The 23117-nt window shown below is 42.0% G+C and overlaps 1 protein-coding gene across 1 annotated transcript; it reads left to right on the forward strand.

Moving 5' to 3' along the window:
* Positions 1–9741: 9741 nt before the first annotated feature.
* On the forward strand, positions 9742–22745 carry IFRD1 (interferon related developmental regulator 1). The gene is made up of 12 exons (XM_009566660.2): positions 9742–10058; positions 12548–12652; positions 13601–13682; positions 14112–14236; positions 14523–14680; positions 15989–16039; positions 16132–16310; positions 16418–16526; positions 18407–18541; positions 20151–20279; positions 21228–21323; positions 22071–22745. The coding sequence occupies exons 1-12, from the start codon at positions 10013–10015 to the stop codon at positions 22158–22160; spliced, it is 1305 nt and encodes a 434-aa protein (XP_009564955.1). The 5' UTR covers positions 9742–10012; the 3' UTR covers positions 22161–22745.
* Positions 22746–23117: the final 372 nt, after the last annotated feature.

Here is a 23117-nt window from a genome sequence, read left to right on the forward strand (position 1 = left end):
CTTAAAGTCCTTTTGCTTTGAATACTCAAATTAAAATTCTGCTTTTCTTAAACAACCTGTAAATATTGCTTGCATGCCATAGAGACCCTTGAAAGGATGGGGATAGCAGGTGCCCAATAAGACTAAGAGTTTGTACTGCCATATCCTCTGGGCTGAAACACATCTGAGAGTGGACGAGAGTTGTGTGGCAACTGGGTATGTTAGTGCAGTGGGGGTGACAAACATGGACCAAGGCAAAGGCAACAGAGCTGGGACAGGCAGTGTACACTACTGATGTGGCAAAAGTCCTGTGGCTTGTCATGTGTCACTGAGTAGCTGGTTGTGAAAGATACTGTTTAAACAAACTGTTGTGTACATTTCCATGGAAGTACCTGTCTGCCCGGACTCTTATTTTCCAAGTGAAGCTCTGAAGCATATTTGAATGAGTCATTATTTTTGTCCCACATTGACAGCAACTGGAAAATCTAAACATTATTGCCCTACACTCCATTGATTGCACAGGAGTTTTCTATATGGCTTGCACCCTATTTCTGCTCCACTCATGCCCTCTTTTCTCTATTTTCATCTGAGAGCATTCTTATTCTGCCAGAAAGGGCTCACTGATTCCTGCAGGACACATTTGTTTCTCCCCTTGGTGCAACAGCACCTCTATATAGTTACTTATTGAGACTGCTTAGCACTAGCAATTTGATTCTGTTAATTTTATACATCGGTGCTTGAAATGGTAGCGCAGCTTTTCCACCCAAGAGTGAGTCATCATGTTTGGTAGTTGAAATCAGGGTCCGCAAAACCCTTCATACCTATGTCTGATTATTTTTGTTTGCTTGTAACAGGGTAAATGTACAACATTGCATTCACTCATTTCCAAAATATTGGAGGAATGTTACAGACATCCTTGGGCAGAAACTACATAATTTTGAGGACAGTCAATCAGAAAACAGTGGTTGTAGCCTCTAGTTAGCACATCTAGCACTTCCAACAACAGCCGGAACTGCCCAGCTCTCAGAAAACAAGTTGATAAAATCTTCCAGCATTGTGAAGATCTCAGTTGTTCTCAGCGTGAAGTCCAAAGCATTGAATTGAGTCTGTGAAAGAGAAGGGGAGAAGGACAAAAGGCAGGGGAATCATGATGGCCATGGTGAGGAAAAAGGAAACAAGAGACACTGAGCCCCTTGAGAGAGGACCAGTGTACCTGATGATGCAGAAGCCCTGGAGTGAGGGAGGACTTGGAGGTGGTGAATAGAGAGAGGCAGGAAGGGAGCACAGAGTCATCCTATGGAAATGAGGAAGAAAGGAATGCAGAAATATCTGGGATGTGCCACAACTTGGATCTTGAGGTACTACAAAGTGTACGTACATCCTGGTATTTCCTTGCTTTGTCTTATATAGAATAAAAGCCATGTAGCTATTGGCTCTCCTGACACCAAATTAAAAAGACCAACTCTCCTTTGAAAATGACCTCTGCTACTCCTCTCCCTGTCTTGCTCAACCTGCTCTCTGTAAGCTAGCATCTGAAACAATCTTTCCCTTCCAACAATTAAACACTTTATATTTCCACCTTTTGGGGTAAAGAGAAGTATGTAGTCTGCATATTATTCAGACAGTGGAGCATGGGCTTTGGCAGGTCTCAGCAGCTTCAGTGCGACTTGCAGTGAGAAATCACTTTTCAAATAAGCAGCAATCAAGCAGCAATCAAATAATCATCTTTCAAATAAGCAGCAGTTTCCACTGATGGAATGGAAATAGGGCTGCAATTACATGATGGCTGATAGCAGCTTTATTTGTTATATTTCCCTCTATTTCAAGAGCAAATTTGTGATTAAGAAATGACACCTTTCGACACTCACTATTTAGGCAGCCTGGCAAATGTATAAGCAACAAATGTGTGACGATTCAACACAAAATGCAGACTTATAACAAGAATTGCTCGTTCTTGGGAACAAGCAGCCTAATGCTACCACTAATGACCAGGACACTAGAAACAAGCAGGTGTTAAGAAAATTTAAAATCGTCATGTAAAATGGGAGGGGATGTCTTTATAAAGGAGGTTTTAAATATCACCTAGGAACCACTGACCATGAAGTCTAGGCTGAGAGAAATAAAGTAAAATTTAGTAATCCATAGTGAAAGATCATGGACTCCATGACTAAGATAAATTTCAGGTCTAAACTAGGGAGTTAATGAACTGTAAACCATAGGTAGGAAGGAAATACAGTGCAGAGCTCAGGCCTGTTTAAAGAAAACATGGTGGCAAACTACTTCAGATAGGGTATTTCCAGTTGAAAGAGAAGCAGAAAAGCTACCAATGAGAGTGATGAGACTCCTGGAATACTGGTCATCTGTGTTCAAGAAACATAAATTCCCATGGGAATCAGTGCAGAGAAAGACTTCTCGACTGGTCAGGAGACAAAAAACAACAGCATCAAAGCCTAGATCATGCAGCCCCAACTTTAGGTACTTCACAAAGACACATAAATTAGGAGTAAAGTCACCAGGGACCCCTGTAGTCAACAGAAAGAGATGAGCATCTTCAGTCATTCAGCCTACCTAAGTTCTGACATTGCTTCTAAATTCGGTGTTTTATTTAAATATTTTAAGCTACAAAAGAAAAATATTGCCCTAGGGAATTTGCATGGTGCCCTCAAAAACAAAGGCTGAGAAAGGATCCGTCTGCTTCCAGAAGTGCAAATACCAAAGAACAGGTGAAGGTTGGGTTTATCAGTAGGACAAACTGATAAATGCTGGCATGAATAGACTGTTTTGATAAACAGGAGGTTGATCTTTGGAAACAGCTCTCCATATGCAGGTGGGGGAGTAAGTAAGTCGGCTAGAATTAAACCACAGCTGAATTAGTTCATTTAAGAGGTTATGTGATGAACATACCTGGAAGATCAAACATTTGAACTGGCAGATACAAAAAGATCCCTTCTTATCACAAAGGATATTTGTGCTATGCTCTTTTATTTGGATTTTTTTTTGTTACTGAATACAAGCAGGACTAATCCTTTACAGCTGCATCAAAAGAGAAGCCTTACATCTTGTGTGTTTCAGTAAAGAATTAGCGGAAGGTGTTGCAGCCTTATCATTGTTAGTCTACATCTGCATCAAGGGGAAGGGCAGCAAAATCTGTTTCCTGGGAGCAGAATTGCTCAAGAGAACAACAATCAAGAATGGATTCAGTGCTGAGTGCCTCACCTACCCTTGTGTTGTATATCTCAGTAAACTGAACAAAATGCTCGTGCTGCCCAAGGCGAGAAAGGCCCACTCTCCTAAGTGATAGGTGAATCCATGGCAAAGTGGTATTCAGAAGGAACAGAAATGCTATGAATATGCTTCCAGTTGTCACTGGCACATGTGGGGTGTGTGGTAGAGTATACAACCAATGGCAATTTAGGCCAAGTGAGCATCCTTCCACATCTTGACTGTTCCAGTAATGGAAAACCATTGCCCACGAGCCAGCCCCATGTGCAAGCCTGAAGTACTTGGCACACGCAGTTAAGTGTCCCAGGAAAAAAAAAAAAGAGTATTGATTGGAGCTGCGTATTACCAAATGAGGCAGCAGAGTACAACCAAGTGCCTGGCAAAAAGTTAGAAAAGGACATGTAAGCATGAGCATGGAGGGGTTTTGGCTAAAGTATTGCCAGAACTGAGATCTGGAATATTGTCTCCTGCTATTTAATCCCTCCTGATTTTCAGTGGAATGAGCCTCTATACATGTTGCCCAAAAGTAATGGGGCAGAAATAGAGAAATATCTGATTCTCCCCAAATGACACTGAACATTGGCTAACCTGTTGGGTCAACAGCATTATAATGCAATAGAAACATGTTTTATTGTGGGAACAAGATGTGTACTCATGATTATTGTATCACATAGAATCATAGAATCACTAGGTTGGAAAGGACCCACTGGATCATCGAGTCCAACATGCCAGAGGAAAGCTCATGTCACAGTCCTCTAATTCAATCCAGTCCTCATATTTTGAAATTAATTTGGGGGGATGAATGTCATTGAGAAACTTAGGTTTAAATTTGAATCTGGATCTAGAAAAAAAATACTTCATTTCAGAATAGCAGGTAACAGCTCATTTTCCTCAGTAATACTTAGCATCACCTTAGTGGTTGGTCATAGGAAACCCAACATTTTGCAAAACAGGCAGAGAACCAAGTGAAGCAAAACACAAACTGACAACATACACGGCCTTAACAGGCACGAAATACTTCCTTTTACAAGAGAGTTTTACAACAGCACCTATGTTCACTACTCAAAAGTTGTTTGTTCACTAAAGTTCACTAGAAACCACAGACAAATCTAGAGTCCCACACAATTTTTGTTAAAAGAACTGTTCACCTTTATTCTAGCAAAATATTATTAGCTATTGCAAAAAGTTTGCAAGGGCTTTACATTAGACAGAGAGTCTTATCTTTCTTTCTCCGTGGTGGCAAGTTGCTCTGCAACGCTGTTATTGTTAGCAATAATGTTTGCGGTCAGTTGCTACTGACAGTGACAGTTGAAGTGCAGGCAGCCAAATTTAGACATGAAATTAATAACGACATATGTACCAGAGAACTTAGTTATGCGTTGTTTCTTCATGACTTACGACGAAAAATTCCTACTGTGGTCCAAGAAAGCTTGGCATGAAGAAGTCATAAATATGGAGCGAAGGATCTGCCTCAAGAAAAAGAGGTAGGTATCAGCATAATATGGATAAAATCAGTCAAAATATCCAGAGTAGGCATGCAGCTGAAGCCCCCTGCTGCAGAAACTCAGGGTAGTGTGTGACTGAGGATGTGCCCAGCTGCATAAAATATATATCGTACTGCAGAAATTGCTAATTTAAAGAGGGTTGTATATTTGAAAGAGCACAAGCCATCTTTATTCTATGCAGAGTGCAATATATGCCTCTAGCACTGTATGTATAATATAAACACCACCGGGGCTGTGAGAGGATGGTGTCTATGACCATTAACCGCTTAGCTGATTCGCACGGTCATGACTCTGTCTCAGTAGGCGGGCTTGCTAAATCCATCCGCTTGCCATAAATAACTGAACTTCTTTCCTGATAGCATTCTTTTCCCTTCAAAACGTCCTCTGCATGCCCATACACACATGGCTGTTGAAATTAGGGAAAAGAGTACAGGCTGCTTCTGCTTCATCTTACAGATCTGGACTTCAGCCAGCTGTAGACATCAGAGCTTCCTTCAGAGTCTGAACCTACCCCTTTATCCAAGGCCAAAACTCCCTCAGGCTCTAATAATAGCTACACCAATAGCAACCCTACTGCCACAAATGATTTTATTCTGGACTTGGGGTTCTTGGATGTATGACCAAGACTAGTCAGGCTTCCAAAATATAAATAAGAAGATGGGAGGTAAATGATGTAAGAAAACTGAAAGGACCTTCATCCTGGATGCTGTACAACTTTTGTTGCAACGTAATACCTGTGAAATGTTATAGCAGGAACAGTTCAGCCCTCCAATATGTGTCACAGCATTCGAAGGGGAAAAGCTGCAGCTCTTGGCTTTTCTTCTACATGTTTTTATTTGAAATTTGCACCTTACTGCTGTCCATTAACAATTCATGTCATTTCAGATAGATAGCTCAGAACTGTCATTAAACGCTATTTAAGAACTGATCAGACACATCTTGCATGTATGCCTGGAACTACATGTGCCCGTCTGAGCACCTTCCCAGTGAAGACCTGACATGAAATTTCCCTCCCAAGTTTTAGTCTTTCTCCCCAGGTACAAGACCAGGTGCCCTACCTATGTGAAGGAAATGAGTTACCTTTGCCTACAGAGTCAAGTAAGTCCCAACCAAGCATAATGCTGCAGCAAGGATGGTGCAGGGTCGTGTTTGCAATTTGTTATAGGCAGATTTATTTTGAGCAGCAAGGCTACACATCGATGCTGACAGCATTTGGAACAATAAGTGTTCCAGAGTAAGGCCCATGGCACTGGTAACAGCTTCACACTCTGAAGGCCTGTTGGTTCTGGTAGGTCACTAGAAACACAGGCATTTTGGAGTATTTGTCCGAGGATGCCTTAGCGTGGCATATCTTCCAGCTTGGGACACTCTCCTGGGTTCCAAGATCTTTTATGACTGTGATGAAGTTGATCATGTAATACAAAGAAACCAGTAAAAGCCTGGGATTCTCTTTTGTGTTTGCAGAGTTGTATTCTAAGGAATGGCAGGAATGAAAAAAAAAAGAAAATCCAAAGGATTTTGTCTGCAAAGGCGGCAGAAGCATCACGTCAAAAGAGGGGGAAAATATATTTGCATTAATAAAGGATCCACGTGATTCCCTCATTTCTGACTTCCTTACAGCACTTGATGGCGTAAACAAGTATGTTCAGCTATGCCTCCAATAATTCATAATATGATAGCAGCTTACATGTCTCTAAAATAAACTGTGCCACACAAACACTTACTAAGCCACACTGACTCAGTCACATATGCGTGTCCCTCAGGTGGGCTGGAGTTCTTCATTAGAACTTTTCTTAGGGCTTTTGTCAGCATTAAGCTGCCTGTGCTCAAAGGCAGCTCTGCTGGAGAAAAAGCTCCAAGAAGCAAGACCTGCTTACCTTCTCTCAGGACCTGCACTTACACTGAAATGCTCTCTCTTGGTCCTTGTTACAGATACACCTGTGCCTGGCCATGTACATGCTGGTCCAGACCCTGCCCCACCCTGGACAATCTCGGATCCTCCTCATCCCTGTGAGCTTGTCTGATGATGATCAGACTGGTGGCTGGCTGGCCCTGGTTACTGCCACTGAACTGGATTCTGACCCTGACTTGATGACTTGACTTTCTGGCTTGACCTCAGACCTCCTTGTCACTACGGTCACTTGGATCATCACTGACAATTTGTACTCTTAGCTGAAACTCATAATGACTACTGGACCTGCTTTGCTCTTCTTGTTTGGGTGCTGGGGGGTTGCTCCTGCTTGGTAGCGAAGCCACTGCTATGCTGCCCTGCTGACCTTCCACTCCCAGTTTGCCTTGCAGCTTCATAGAGTATATTTCTCCAAAGGATGCCACCTTTCACCTACCGGTGGTATCGTTGGTGCCGGTGGGGCTGTGACACCCTTGATACCAGTAGCTCCAGCACAAGCCAGACAATAGGTATACAGATTTCTAACACCATGTGGCTCTCCTTTTAGCCAAAGATTTTTGTTAGAAAGTAATCTTGAGCCAGCCTACTTGGCGCCACACATTCCTGCCAACAGGATAAATCAGGATAGTGGGCAAGAAGTCAGCAGTCGAGACAAAGAGTGTTCTGTCACAGACAAATGGCAAAACTAAGCAGTGATACACAACCCCCCCTGCGCAGAGATCTCATGGTGGTTATGGGCAGATAACCAGGGTACCTCGGTAACCTGGAGACAGTGCATAGTAGAAGCTCAAGTAAAATTCAGAGTGGTAATATATACAAAATAGTTACAGGTTCTTTGTTTCTGTCACCTTTTGTAATTTATTTTGGTTGTCTGAGTCTGGCAACACCTTTTTGTACCTTAGCAGTTGCTTTTCCCACCTGAGCTGCAACATTGTTTGCTCTCCCTCTCTAGGGCTTTGCCTGCACCTGTCTTGGTAAGACCATCTTCAAACTCACAAGGGCTATGACACTTCTCTTCATTCTTATCATTCCACCATGAGGTACAACTGCTGTCACGCCTGTCCGCTGCAGGACACCTGGACTACCATGTGTATATGCATGGTTCTGCACATTATTCAAACTCCATCACACCTGCCAGGAGTTCAGCATTAAACCTAATCCTTGCTGGCAGCCTCAGGCAGCACTGTGTCGTTGAGACACGGCTGTCAGCATGATGGTGATGATTTCAGTTAAGTCTAGGCCAGTCAGCTTGCACCTCTAACATTAATTTATACATTCAGAGTGCCAGCACACAGGAAATCATTAGGACGTGGCTGACCTCACTTAAATGGTATTGGCATCTTGCATCTCAAATACTTCCACTGTACAAATTTGCTTGGCTCCTAGTAAGTGTCATAGCTTATCCAGCACTGCTCCCTTGTTCTAATATTGAGTCTTGTGTACCCAAGGGCACAGCTGTGCCTTCTGTATTTAATTGCAAATCCTCCACCTACTTACCTGGAAGGCTCTTCTGGGCTCTGCTCTAACATTTCATCCCGAAGGAGAAAAACCCATGCCTCTGAGACACGCTTGTGTTGTCCTGTATAGATGCATTATGTACTGACCTTTGTCTCTTTGGCTTTTTCTCTTATTTAAATAGGATGCTAAAAGAACTGGCTAAGCTTCTTCAGCAATTTGACTGTTTCATGCCTAATGAGGAATTGTTCACCAGGCTCACACTGCACAGCAATGCAAAACATTGGGCTCTACCAGCACCCACAGGTATCACAATGAACAGCTACCATTTTCTAGAAACAGACACTACCAGCATTTCCTTTTTCAACACGCACAAAGGAGCTGCTGAATCCCGCTTCATTTTTTCATGTAGATTTTACGTGGAATTGTTATGAAAGTTTACCTTTCTGGAAGTCAGCGTAAGCATTTTTTGTACACAAAGGAACTCAAATAGCCTAATTGCTATTGTGTCTTATGTAACTTTTCAGCATGTTCTGCAAAATTGCCTTCGGTTCCTCAAACCTTGCAGCACTGTGTGATTTCATAAACATTTACATTTCAGAAACATTATAATCCAATCCCTTTTTGGTGCATAAGAATACTGTATTATTTTTCTTTATCTGAAGTCCAGAAGAAAACAGGAATATCAATTTTGGATTAAAACCAAAACCATATGGTGCTGCAGTACCAGTTTCCAAACTGGGAGATACAACCCACAGGAATGTAACATCTTTGTGCATGCAAGGAAATCTGGTGTAGAGATAACTGATACCACCAGTCTGGGCAGATGAGCAACCTTCCAGTACCTGAAGGGGCTACAGGACAGCTGGGGAGGGACGGTTTACAAGGTATTGTAGTGATAGGACGAGGTGCAGTGGGTATAAACTGGAGAGGGGCAGATTTTGACTAGGCATGAGGAGGAATTTCTTTACTATGAGGGTGGTGAGGCACTGGCATAGGTTGCCCAGGGAGGCTGTGGCTGCCCCATCCCTGGAGGTGTTCAAGGCCAGGTTGGATGGGGCCTTAGGCAGTCTGATCTGGTGGGAGGAGTCCCTGCCCATGGCAGCGGGGTTGGAACTGGATGATCTTTAAAGTCCCTTCCAAGCGAACCTATTCTATGAGGCCCCAGCCGAGCCTTCCCGCCACGTCCCCCGCCCAAAGGCCCCAGCCGGCAGCCAGCGAAAGGACTACACCCACCCACCCGCCCGCCCGCCCGCCCGCCCGCCCGCCCGCCCGCCCGCCCGCCCGCCCGCCTGCCCGCCTGCCTGCCTGCCTGCCTGCCTGCCTGCCTGCCTGCCTGCCTGCCTGCCTGCCTGCCTGCCTGCCTGCCTGCCTGCCTGCCTGCCTGCCTGCCTGCCTGCCTGCCTGCCTGCCTGCCTGCCTGCCTGCCTGCCTGCCTGCCTGCCCCCCTCGCAGCCGCCATTGCTGCCAGCCTGGGTCAGTCCAGGCCAAGCACCGCCGCCACTCCCAGCGAGCACCGCGGCGCGGCGCGCGAAACATCGGTGACGTCACGGGCTCGCGCGGCTGAGTCACCAGCTCGGCGCTCGCAGCCATTGGTGGAGAGTACTCTACGTCACTAAGCCACGCCCATCTACCTATAAAAGCCGTGCCGGCGCCCCCTCCGCGCCTTTAGCCCCGGGTGTCTGAGAGGAGAAAGATGCATCGACTCCGCTCGCGGGCCTCCACGGGGATTTCTGCCTTTGCTGCCGATTCGTCCTCCTCTTGCTTTCGCCAATCACCTCCGCTGCCCCGGCCAGGGAAATCGACTTCACAAAAGCGTTGGAATAAAAAGCGATCCTGCTCTTCCATCGGCTGATTGGCGCTCATTCCCGGGCGGGGGGGAGCACAACACACCGAGACCCGGAGCAAAAAGGGGCCGCGGGACACGAGCGACGCTACGATCATGCCCAAGCCTAAGAAGCGGGGGGGCAACCACCAGCGCGGAGCCGGTGAGCGAGGCCAGGGGGGTCGGCGTGGAGGGTTCAGCCCCCGCGCTCCTTGTGGGGCCGGTGCGAAGGCGTCGGGTCGGAGCTGGAGCAGAAACCGCCACCTCACGCCTCCTCCGCGCATGCGCCCCGGGGAGGCGGAGCAGCTTGGCAGCAGCTCGGCTTCTACCAGAAAGAGCGTGGCCAGCAGCGGCGGGCAAGTGCTTCTGCCCCTGTGCTCAGCCGCGCCAGGGGGAGTTTGGGTTGGACACAAGTAAAAATTTCTTCATTAAAAGGGTTATGGAGCACTGGCTGCACAAGTAGGTGGTTGAGTCCCTTGAGATATTTAAATAACAGGTAGATGAGGTGCTTGGGGACATTATTTAGTAGTGGACAGGTGCGGTTGGAGTTGATCTCAGAAGTTTTTTGCAACCTAATCATTGTATGATTCACATACTGTGTTCAGTTTTAGGCCCCTCACTACCAGAAAGACATTAGGTCCTGGAGTGTGTCCATAGAAGAGCGACGAAACTGGTGGAGGGGCTGGAGAACAAGTCTTAGGAAATAGAGAGGCAGATAAGGGAACTGGGGTGGTTTACCCTGGAGAAGAAGAGGTTGAGGGGAGATATTATCACTATGTACAACTGCCTGAAAGGAGGTTGTAGTGTGAGTGTTGGTTTCTTCGCCCAAGTGACAGGTGATAGGACAAGAGGGAATGGTCTCAAGCTGTGCCAGGAGAGGTTTAGATTGGGCATAAGTAAAAATCCCTTCACCAAAAGGGTTATCGGGCCCTGACAGAGGCTGCCCGGGGAGGCGGTTGAGTCACCACCCGGAGGTTTTTAAAAGACGGGTAGATAAAGTGCTTAAAGATATGATTTAGTAGCGGACAGGTACGGTTGGGCTTAATGATGTCAAAGGTCTTACCAAACCTAGTGATCTTATGATTCCAGGGCAGCGCAGGGAGGCCGGGGGCAGTGGGCCCTTCCGGGGCGGGGTAAGTGGCTGTGGGTGTCACTTGGCCGTGCGTCAGCGCATTGTGTCTTGACTGGCTTCAGTTTCTTTAAAAAAAACTTATTACAAAAAAAAAGTATACTGTAAAACGTATTTTGTAAAATAAACTTTATTTATGCAGATCCAGAATGCTTGTGGCTGAAGCGCGGTTGTCTGGGCAAAAGGGAGGTTTTGTGGGGTGATGAGAAATTTCCCTTCAGGCTACCGTAGCTGTGAGCAGTCTGTCTCTTTAGCAGTTCAGGAAGTGAGCAATTCACTGAGTCTTTATGCAGCTGCTTTTATATTAGTTTTGAAGGGCTGGCAGTCATTCTTGTCCTTGTCCCATTGAACTTCTCTGGTTGACATCACTGGAAGCAAGAACATGGTTGAGCCAGATCTCTCAGCTTCCAAATTTCTTGGTCTGTGTGTTGGCTAATGTTTGTCCTTTGTAAATATAGGAAACATCAAGGATTATGGTCGGTGATATAAGTAGGTGATTTACGGCCAAGAGCTGCAAAACCTTTGAGTGAATTAACTTTTGGAAAGCACTTGGACAATGATTGGCTCAAGGTTGATTTCTGCCTAGATAAATAAGGGCATTTTTTGTGGGTTGTAGTAGTCAGGAAGCCTGTCTGAAGCCTTCCTAAACAACTTGTAATTAATTGTACCACAAAAAAGTAGGTGGAAGAGCAGAGTTTTGCGTTCTCTGAATGACGTTTGGGAGTTGCTGGTGCAACAGGGAAACTATTTTGTTAATCAGCTTCAGTAGAGACAAATTAAGGGCTATGATAGGACAACAATAGAAGGTACAGTATTATCAGGTCAAACTTCTCCAACTCTTAAAGTTGCAACAATAAGATACAAGTATGAAAAGTTGTAGAAATGAGCAGCAATGAAAATAATACTGCTTTCTTTGAGAAGACTGAAGGTTCTGAAGCAAGGCCTCCTTGATCCTGAGAGAACTTTTTTTCCTCTGTTGAAGGATTTGATGTTTGGTTTGTATTTGTAATTCGGTATTAAAATAGGGTTGGATGTGGTGGATGCTGCACATACTACACTTAATCCCGTAAATCCTGCACTGGATTGGATAGTATATGTTTGCCTAAATGTATAATTTATACTGGCTTGAAGTGTCTCAAAATTGAAAAATAAAGGTTGTATGACTTCTTTTAGGTAGCTTGTGCTAACAGTTAAATTAATATTGAGCTATTTTTAAAGCACAGTCACAGGAAATTGCATCATCTTGTGTTGGTTGTAGAAAGATCCTAAAGCTAGAGCTAGGAAATCTGCCAGTACTTTGAAAACTAGTTGTGCTCTTCCCCACCGTTCACAATCTTTGAGAACAGAGCAAAAAAGTCTTCAGAATAGGTGGGAGTAAAGGACCTAGCAGAGGAAGGAAATATACTTTGTGTCTGGGCCAAGGAGAGTGAGTCTGTGGGGAGGATTAAATTCTGCTTTTGGTGTTCAAATCTTCCTTTTCTATATGAAAAATGACCAAACTATTTTATTCATCTTTCCTTAAGGTGGTCAGCCCAGAAATGTGCAGCCTTTTAGCGATGAAGATGCTTCAATTGAAACTATGAGCCACTGCAGTGGCTTCAGTGATCCTGCTAGCTTCACTGAGGATGGTATATTCTTTCATTTATATCTGTTCATTTATATCTGTTCGTCTTTTTGAAAATGTAAAACTGGAGTAGGCTTAGGAGTTTAAGTACTAGACTGTAAGTAGCAGTAGCAAAATAGTGACTTTCGATTGAACACTGTGATGTTAATCTGGTGGCTATCGTTTTTATTTGGTAAGAATATACTCTAGGTTTCATGAGCCTCTCGTGAAACAATTAGGCTTTTCCTGTTGGAATTGTATGATGCTAACTTTTAGAGACAATAAGTTCAAGGTGTGTTATAAGCCATTGTTTGTCATAATACACAGTCCAGGTGGTAAGAATTACAGAAGAGTTTGAGATGGGAGCAGTTACGTTTGCCTGTTTTGAACTAGATTTGTGCTTTGTCTTCTCTACCATCTCTGTAACCTGGACTGCTCCGATGTCATTTTGTTGGGAGGATGGGACCTGAAAGGCTTCTAGAGGAGGATAAGGCAGGGAGCCTTCCCTATGAATACTTTTAACTGAGCTTCTGTTGCAAAGAGTTCTGAATTGATGCCAGATGGGACAGGCTGCTTAGACACTGCATGAGCAGTGAACACCCTGCTGTACTGTGGGGTAGATACAGTGGATGGAATGGAAATGCATTTCTAACAGGATTGGCTGATGTGCATCAGTTGCAGCAAATTTATGTAAGACCTGATTAGCTCCCTTGTTCATTCCTGGCACACGTAAGAAGCAGGTGTAAATCAAGCACAAATGTATTGATATATCAATTTTTTCAAAAATATTCTAAGGTGCAGTTTGGTATACTATACTGAACACCATTCTGTCACTGTAATACCGAACAGTTGTGCAGCTGTTGCCTATGTTAATCTGCTTTCTTTTCAGTGTTAAAAACATGAAGTGTTGGATACTGTTGTATCTGCTAATAAAACGTAAATCAGCAGGACTAAATTATTTTTTCTGGATTAGGGCCTGAAGTTGATGAAGAAGCCACTCAAGAAGACTTAGAATACAAATTGAAGGGATTTATTGATCTTACATTGGACAAGAGGTATAGTATGCTTGGAAGAAATGCATTTGTATGTTGTTTACTGGCTTCCCCTGATAAAACTAGGGAAGTATACATCAGACCTTTTCATATGCTTGCTGAAATACAATTATATCATACTGGAGGAGACTTGGTTTTTTTTCTGGATCTGAAAAGAACTTTCCCGCTCCACCAAGTTTATGTATGAGTCAGGCTTCCCTTTCCTAAGAGCTTGAAGTAGAGTGATTTTGTTTCTGGCCTGGTGTACTATCTCCAACCTAAGTTTTTCCGCCCTTGGGAAGGAGGCAATCCATAGCAATTTTGTACTTCATGGTATTTCTGTGGGTTACTCTTCTGTTGGGCACAGGCAAATATAAACTACCGTAAAAACAAAGACTGAGCTGTAATTTGTGTGTGCTGATTTCAAGAGCTCTTCCTTTTCTTTTCTGACAGTGCAAAGACAAGACAAGCAGCTCTTGAAAGTCTTAAAAGTGCTTTTTCTTCTAAAATACTATATGAATTTGTCATGGAAAGGAGAATGACACTAACTGATAGCATTGAACGCTGCATAAAGAAAGGTAATTAATATACTTGATATTAAAAAGCCACAATCCCTCTGAAACAGCTCATTGCTTAAAAGAAATCCAGACTGAAGCTTCTCTAGAACTTTATAGTATATTTAATTTAGTTATGTTTACAGCATTACGGTTCTGAATTTAGGTGTCATATTTTAACTGACCTAGGAAATGAACTGAAATTCTTCTATTGGTTTTTGTATTTCCACTTTCAGGTTTTTGACTGCTGCCTTAAAAAGAAGGAGGCAATGCACAAGGTGATTACTAATCCTAGTATATTTATCTCTAGGCAAGAGTGATGAACAGTGTGCTGCTGCTGGACTAGCGTGTCTTCTGTGTGTGCAGATGGGGTCAGGAATTGAAAGTGAGGAGATTTTTAAGACCCTTGGTCCAATTCTGAAGAAGATTGTCTGTGATGGAACAGCCAGTATCCAAGCCAGACAAGCTGTAAGTATGAAGTGTTCGTTTACACACCAGGGACAGAGGGCAGTTTTTGACCAGCTCACCATTGTGTAATCCAGAACTAAAGGTTACATTATTGTAAACTCATAAAGTTGACGTACGCTCTATAAAGGCATAGCAGTTTTCACTGGCTTAAAGGGTTCCACCCAAAGGTTGCTTGTCATTCTCTCCTTCAACCTAGGAACTTGCTTAAAGACTTGTTATGTCTAGTACTTTGTCAAGTGTTTAGTCACTACGTCGCAGTCTCCTTACTGCAGTTCTGAGGGCTGGTGTTGAAGTCGTATAGAAAAAATTGCAACTTTTACCACTGACTGTCTTCTTTCTGTGTTAATTTTAACTTCTTTAACAAATATGATACTTAAGCAAATGTATTTATATATTACAAAATTACATGGAGCAAATCTAGAGCTACATACCTGATACATTCATACACCCAAAAGTACTTCAAGGTTTTAGTCTCATCTTTGTCACTGGTATTCTCGAAATACTGACTGAAGACAGTCTAAAGCTCTTGTCGATATTTTTTTGAAACTTCAGAATTTTAGCTAATATTCTCCAGCTTGCCTTTATCATTATATAACTGCCTACTTCTCCTCTTGTGCTCAAGCTGTGTTATAATTTGTACTGTCACCTGGAAGAGGGGAGGTAGTATTGGTCCAACAGGAGTTGTTCCTATGAACATAAAAGCTATTAAAGCTTATCCTGTCTAAGTAGTTCTGAGTCCCATGTGGTTAGTGCGAACATCACTTTCAAACTTTTTTTCCTACCCTTTGCAGGAGGAGACAGAGTAGAATACGGGGATCAGGAAGAGGTGTGTAGGACCTTGCAGGAAAAGTAGGAAAGTTCCAAGAAAGGCTTTTGAAGTCCAGCGTTTTCGTGCTGCTTAATTGTAGTAGCGGGCAGAGAGGGGAAAATATTTCCCACAGCTGTGAATATATAATGTATATCTATTACTGTTTATCATCATAATTTCTGCTAGTGAATCTGATGGATTTTAAAATAACTGAGTGAAAGGAGTGCTACATGTAGCTTTTTGGAAGGACTTTGTGAACTACATTAAATAATACAACATGAAAAGTGGAGGCTTGGGAGGACCATATGTTGTAAAATTGTCCTGAGACTAGAGAACTAACTGTTAGAAAGTAGCTGAAGTAAGCAGCATTGAAGACTTCTGCTCTGTTAAGGTCTTAATTTCCATTACTACAGATGTTAAATTTCAAAGGTCAAAGTTTGAAGCTTTTGTAAACAGTTACATTGATGTCAAATACTGACACTTTTTTCTTTTGTATTTAGTGTGCAACCTGCTTAGGGATTTGCTGTTTCATTGTCACTGATGACATTACGGTAAGGATAAATGAGACTTTTTTTTAACGAATTGATAGTATGAAAATATATGAATCATAAGCCACTTTTATGATCTTGTTTCCCCTTTTCAGGAGCTGTGCTCAACTATGGAATGCCTGGAAAACATTTTCACAAAGGCATATCCGCGAGATAGAGACACTAATGGTGTATCGAGTACCCATAATACTGTGCTTCATATCAGTGCTCTCTTAGCATGGACACTGTTGTTGACCATTTGTCCAATGAATGAAGTGAAGAAGAAAATAGAAATGTGAGTGTTTTTCTTGGAAAATCAAAATTTTTAAAGGTTTGTTTTTATGTGGAGTGAAGTGGTATCAACAAAATGTACATCTTAATAAAATGTGACTTATTCCTTAGGCACTTGCATAAACTTCCAAGTCTGCTTTCTTGTGATGATCTCAACATGAGAATAGCTGCTGGAGAAACACTAGCCCTTCTGTTTGAACTGGCACGTGAAACAGATGCTGTAAGTACATGTCAGCAGCTAAATTTGTGTGCATTGGGATGATGACAAGACAAATTATTTAACCTGTGTTGCATAGCACCCTGGATCTCAACAAGTGGCAGATAATTTGCTGGATTATGTTTGGTTTAGTGTGTGTGTCCTAACCTAACTTGGTATGGCAACGATTCACAACAATTGAGCTGTCATTTCTACACTAATTTCTATATTACAGAACCAGTATAACAAAACATGAAAAAAGTAGTCAAGAGTAACTTGAAATGTAGTGCGCAAGCTATAAAATCTAAATCTTAACTCAATCCTTAAAAAAAAAAACCTGGAGACATTCCAGAATAAAACAGTATTGTGTTGTTTGCTGTAGTGGGAATACTCATTAGGTACTTAGTTGTTTGCAGACAAGTTCCAGTGACTGCCAGTTTGCACAATTCTGCTCTCACAACTGAAAATCCTTCAGTAGACTTTTAGTATTGTTTTTTCAGTATCCTTCTATGGGTATGTTGAGAAGAATAACTAGTATTGCATAATGGCTTTGCAGCATTTGTGACTATGTTAGTCAGCTGGAGACTAGTCAGTTCATTTAGAGGGGGAAATTCTGAAAGGATTTGCATAAATTTTGTGCAGATACTAGTATTGCTACATTTGAGATTTTTTGCTTTTGAGTTGGGTTAGGTGCAGGCTTCTTGGTATTACTTCACATACAGCTAGACTGGCCTTCGCGTTCTGCACTATGTCTTACTAATTTCTGAACTGTTTTCTTGACAGCACTGAAGGAAACAGTCACCACTTACCCATGGCACAGTCTGGGAGAGCTGCCTGAGTGGCTTCTAGCTCAATCAAGGCTGCTGTGCTTTGCCAGAACACTGTCCAAAGAGAAAGGTTACCTCCAAATAAATGAGTCAGGATGCATGACATGTGAACACTGCAGAATCTGAAACAATTTGCTGAGACTTATATAATTGCAAGCAGTAGGGATTTGAGTCTCTTGGCTATGGAAGTCAACTCCGAAAGAAAAGAAAATGAGACTGCAACTTGATCATTTATTTGATCAAGCTGACTGCAAGTAAATAAAACTTTAAAATGCATTAACAAAAACCACTATTCACCAAAAGCTTTTTCCTTTCCATTGAGGAAATACCCCTTTAATCATTATAAGTGATTGTCTTTGGATCCTTAGCAGTCAGTGCAGATTAAAAATGTTTGCTCTGTTTTGCCTTTGACCAATTTCTTTCGAAATGCATGCAGTAAACTAAGTCAAGTCAGCTGATGTGACAGAACATTCAGATAAGACACATTTTACATAAGTGGCTTGCTAATACAGGTTAACTAGCACTGAATCAGTAAACAGAGAGAAGATATTTCCCATTAAAGGGTTACACATTAAAGTTCACTTAAAGCGGACCTTCTGTTAAGGATTTTGTGTAAAACTGCTTTCTAATTTTACACCCCATATAAGACTTAGGACTAAATACTACTTCCTGTCAGTCTAATAGTATCTCATGGTCCGTCTCCAACAGTGTGAATTCTGTGCTAATAGCCTGAAAGTGTCCTCAGCTTGTCTCCAGGAGTGGCAGCCAGGTTCAGCAGATCAGTTAGGCAGCGAGTCCCCTGGAGTTATGGAGCAGAACAGATTGGCAGGTATCTATGCAGGAGCCGTACTGTTTCATGTGACTATCTGAGTAGATTTTGGGAAACTGGATGCCATGATTTCATTCTTACTGGTTTAAATGCTGAAGATAGAACTACAGGAAGTCACTGCCATCTCTGTCTCTTTAAGTAACAGAGTGACAGTTTGTAGAGGTCAACATGCCTTGATTTGGAGAGATCTGTTTTCCTGTTTGCAGGGAAAGATACTAAGGCCAGAAACTGATTTTTTTTTTAACTAGGATTTCTTTTATGAAGATATGGAACTCCTAACAGACAAACTAAGAGCTCTGGCGACAGATGGAAACAAACACCGAGCCAAGGTAGATAAAAGAAAGCAGCGGTCTGTCTTCAGAGATGTTCTGCGAGCTGTTGAGGTGATTCTTTTGTCTTATTTTGAATGTAACTCTGTAGTGTACAATGTGTGAATTTTTTTATTAAATAGAATTGCTGTTTCAGTGAAAGCAATAGGAAAAATATTTTTAATGAGGTTTCAACCAACACCCCCAGGTCCTGTCCTGTGTCACTTGGGAGAAGAGGCCAGCACCCTCTTCTTTACAATCTCCTTTTAGGTAATTGTAGAGTGCAGTAAGGTCTCCCTTCAGCTGCCTCCTGTCAAGGCTGAGCAACCCCAGACAATCCTAGTTCCCTCAGACGCTCCTTGTAAGACTTGTTCTCCAGCCCCTTCACCAACATTTGCTCTTCTCTGGACATGCTTTAGAGCCTCAACTTCTTGCTCCTTCCTGTAGTGAGGGACCCAGAACTGAACATAGTATTTGAGGTACAGTTCCACCAGTGCTGAGTACAGGGGCAGAATAACTTCCCTGGCCCTGCTGGCCATGCTGTTTCTGATACAGGCCAAGATGCCATTGGCCTTCTTGGCCACCTGGGCACACTGCTGGCTCATGTTCAGTCGGCTGTCAACCAACACCCCCAGGTCCTTCTTCTCCAGGCAGCTTTCTAGCCAGACTTCTCCTAGTCTGTAGCACTGCGCAGGATTGTTGTGCCCCAAGTGCAGGACCGGGCATTTGGCCTTGTTAAACCTCATGCCATTGGTCTCAACCCATCAGTCCAGCCTGTTCAGATCCCACATTTGAACAATGAAGGCTAATGATTCTTTTAAGTTGAAGTGTCCTGAATTCTGTCAAAAGGTTTATTATAAAGTCTCTTCAACTGCTGTGCATAATAAATGGGACTTGGATTTCAAAATGGTAGCTCTTATCAGCGGCCGAAGAAGTGTTTGTGTAGGGGGGAGGAGTTGTCCTAATTGTTCTGCTGTAATCTTGTGGTTTTCCATATCCAGAGCAAGAGAACAACATACAAAGCAGGACTCTCAAAATATTTGGTTAGTGATATAACCTCTGATTAAAGCCTCTAAGACAAATGTCAAACTTATGTCACTTTGGCGATTTCTTATCTTACGAGTCTCTATTGTGTTTTTTTTTTACTTGTGAGATAATCACTTTTTACATCACTGTATGGGCAAGACCAACTAAATATTAGTTGACGTTTGCAACAGGTAAATATCTCAAAAGCTAAGGAGAAGGCTTTGAAGTGATTTGAAGTCACTTTTGAGATTCTGCCTGTAGAAGAATGATGAGTCACTTACTAGCACTTGTTGCATTCCATTGTCACAAGTGTAGCTCATTGCACTTGGAAGGAGGGGACTAAGGAAAGATGACTCCTGCACTCAGAACTGTTTTACTGGAGAGAAGTGCAATTCTTAAGATTATTTTAACAATGAAGGCTGAGGATTCTTTTATGTTTTTTCGGACTTGAAGAATGTCAGCTTCAGGTCTTCTATGAGATTTAACTTTAGGTGTGTGTCAGTGTATGAACAAATGCAATCTTTAGTGGATGTGTATTTGGAAGGGCTTGATGTGTGAAATTTATTAATGGAAATAAAGTTCATTGTGATATACACAATTCCTAACACAAAAGACTGCTTAAATTAAAATTATATGTGTTTCCTTTAATTTTGTGTAGGAGCGTGACTTTCCTACAGAGATGGTTAAGTTTGGACCTGAGCGCATGTATATTGACTGCTGGGTTAAAAAACAAACTTATGATACCTTCAAGGAGATTCTGGGGTCGGGAATGCAATATCATTTGCAGGTGAGCTGATTTTTCATAACATGCTCAGATTGTTCCTATCTGGCTTCTTTGTTGTCTGAATTACAAAATCTTGAGTAGAATTTGGTGAAAAGATGGGCTTTGTGTTACGAGTGTGAAACGGCACTTATAAAATGAAATAAAGTGAACTAGAATTACCTGGATGAGCTACCTTTGAGTTGTAGTCTGAGTGTGCTGGGTTCACTTCTCCAAGTTGTAAGAGAGAGAAGCTAAATATTTCCTTAACTTCAGGGTTTTTCCTGAATCATTATGCTCTTTCGGCTGTGGTGTAGTCATCTGGCTGCTATAAAGCTGCATGCCCTCCACCCTTCCTCTTCAAGCCTGTAAAAATGAATGCAAAGTTTTAGTCAAAAATAACGAACACAACTTGTAGTCCGATTATGACAGCTTTTCAGAAGGGAAGGGCTAAGTCCTTATCTCTGTTCTAGGAACTGCTTGTTCACTAGTCATCTGTTTAGAGATGTAGAAGCAGGAACTTGAATGTGGGAGTATACGCCCCCAAATTGCTATGATAATTATGGGATTAAACTCTTTAGTCCAGTGTTGAATCTTCAGTTGCATTTCTGTGTGCATGTAGCAGCTTTTTCAGGTAGCATTTTTACAGCCAAATATTTTAAAATTTGTTTTGAAAACCAAATGATTCTGTACCTGATTGCTTAATCTTGCATTGAGAATATAATGGAACAGCGACAAATTGGCTGGGCCAAAAAAAAAAAGAGGGGGTAGCTGTCTTCTCAAGGGGGCAGTTTTAGTTCTTAGCCTTATTGTGATTAAAGGAAGAAGCATTCCCTGGCTTAATTGCAAAACATACTAAGATTTGAGACAAATTTCTGCTATTTCTTACTCTAATACTTGATATTTAACAGTAGTCATCTTTGGAGACTTGATAATCAGAGGAGAAACCGATCATTTCATCTGTTTCTTTTTTAGTCAAATGACTTTCTTCGGAATGTGTTTGAGCTTGGTCCACCAGTAATGCTAGATGCTGCAGCTCTTAAAACAATGAAGATATCCCGTTTTGAAAGGGTAGGTTATTGCACCTTAATGCATTTTCTTTACTTCATCTGCTAATATATTTCTCCTGAATTAATTGATATTCCAGATATGCACTTTAGAGGCTGTCATCTTTAAACTTGTCACTTTGGTTCTCCCAGTGCCCTGTATTGTCCTGAATGAAATCAGACCTTGCTTTTCAATATCTTTGAGCTCATACTTTAGATTTTCCACTGGGCATGTATTTGCTACTGCTTTTCTCCCATGGGGGCTGAAGGTTGGTGTCATGCTCCCTACATGGGAAACTTGAGCTGTTATGAGAGCCCTGTTTTGGGTAGGGACATACAGGGAACCAAAGAAACTGAGTTTTATAAATTCCAAACTGCCCAGAATGAAACAGACACTAAAAGGGTGACTTTGATCTGTTGGTTGTGAATGTACTCATTGCATGTGCCATCCGTGGAATGGGTACTACCAGGCTTAATCTGGGGGTAAACTTAATCTACATTGTCTGTATAATGTTCAATACTTGACTGGCTTCCAGAATTGCTCCTAGCTCAGCCTTTCGATACAGTCCAAGTTTCTTTTATATGTGTATATGTGCTAAAATGCATCAGCCTTTGGTGCAAAGGTATTCAGTGAATTTCACAAGGCCTTTAAATTTACTTCAGATATTAATAAAAAAAATATTTTCAACTGTTTCTTAATGTAAAAAGAAAAGTCTTTAAAGGATATAATCCTTTTGAACATCTGTGATTAATTTCTCCTTTTGTTTTGTAGCACTTGTACAACTCTGCAGCATTCAAGGCTCGGACAAAGGCTAGAAGTAAATGTCGTGATAAAAGAGCAGACGTAGGGGAATTTTTCTAGATCTCCTTTTGTCCATGGGGTTAATTTTTAAATATTTCATGACTAAAATAGATTTGTAACCTTTAAATGAGTTTTTTAATTTCTGTAGTCACAATTTTTACTTGTGTAAAGGGATATTGTATAAAATCTGTAAATATAATGTATGTTGTTGCTTGGCTGCATATACACTGTATATAGATTGTTGTAAGATTGGGTGCAGGGATACATTGTAACACTCGCACTGGATGCATCTTGGGCCAAAAGTGAATATATCCTAACTGAACTGTTAAGTAACAGTGGATAACAGTAGTCAAATGCTGTGTGTCAAATGGGATTCTTTATTTTGTGTAAAGGTAAACTAAATTGATTCATTCATGAAGTGTTTTGGTAAGAATGGGCTAATATGAAATGGTGAACTTGTTTGTGTGAAGTGGGCAACTAAATTTCTACATAGTATGACTTTATCCTCAGGGGACTATGAAGTTCAATTACCCTCACTCACAGTGAAATAGTAAATGAGAAATACTTGCCTCAATGTAACATAAAAAGATACTCATGTTCTGAAATTAGATGTGTAGATTTTGGAATAAAGATCTTTCTTACTGCTTGCTTTCTGTGTAAAAGTGATTATTACATGAATGAGAAGCTGGAATGCTAGCAAAACCAAACAGATGGGTTTGGTTTCTTGCCCATTCAGACATGTGGCTGGGTTAGTACAGTGCTTTAGTAGATGCTACAACTACCTTCCCATGTTTGGAAGATGTATCTTGCATATGGTCTGCACAGCAGCCTGCTCTTTTTTTTGATATGGTCAGATGTATTCTGGTACTGCGAAACACCTTGTGTCTTTCCTTACAAGAGCCATACCAGCTGCCCAGCTTTCAGCATGTTGAAAACTACTCCCCTCAGTTTCTGGCCCTAGAGGACTGAAATGTGCCAGTAACTTGAGAACTGCCTTCCTTAAGGATAATGGGAGGC

Source organism: Cuculus canorus, chromosome 1, assembly GCF_017976375.1.
Source record: "Cuculus canorus isolate bCucCan1 chromosome 1, bCucCan1.pri, whole genome shotgun sequence".
In the NCBI taxonomy this organism is placed as follows: domain Eukaryota; kingdom Metazoa; phylum Chordata; class Aves; order Cuculiformes; family Cuculidae; genus Cuculus; species Cuculus canorus.

Bases quoted from the DNA above. Each gene is read 5' to 3' on its own strand.
- IFRD1 (XM_009566660.2), top strand. From the start codon at position 10,013: ATGCCCAAGCCTAAGAAGCGGGGGGGCAACCACCAGCGCGGAGCCG. The intron at 16,311-16,417 runs GTGAGTGTTTTT...CTTATTCCTTAG, and splicing joins GTGAAGAAGAAAATAGAAAT to GCACTTGCATAAACTTCCAA. The intron at 20,280-21,227 runs GTGAGCTGATTT...TTTCTTTTTTAG, and splicing joins GAATGCAATATCATTTGCAG to TCAAATGACTTTCTTCGGAA.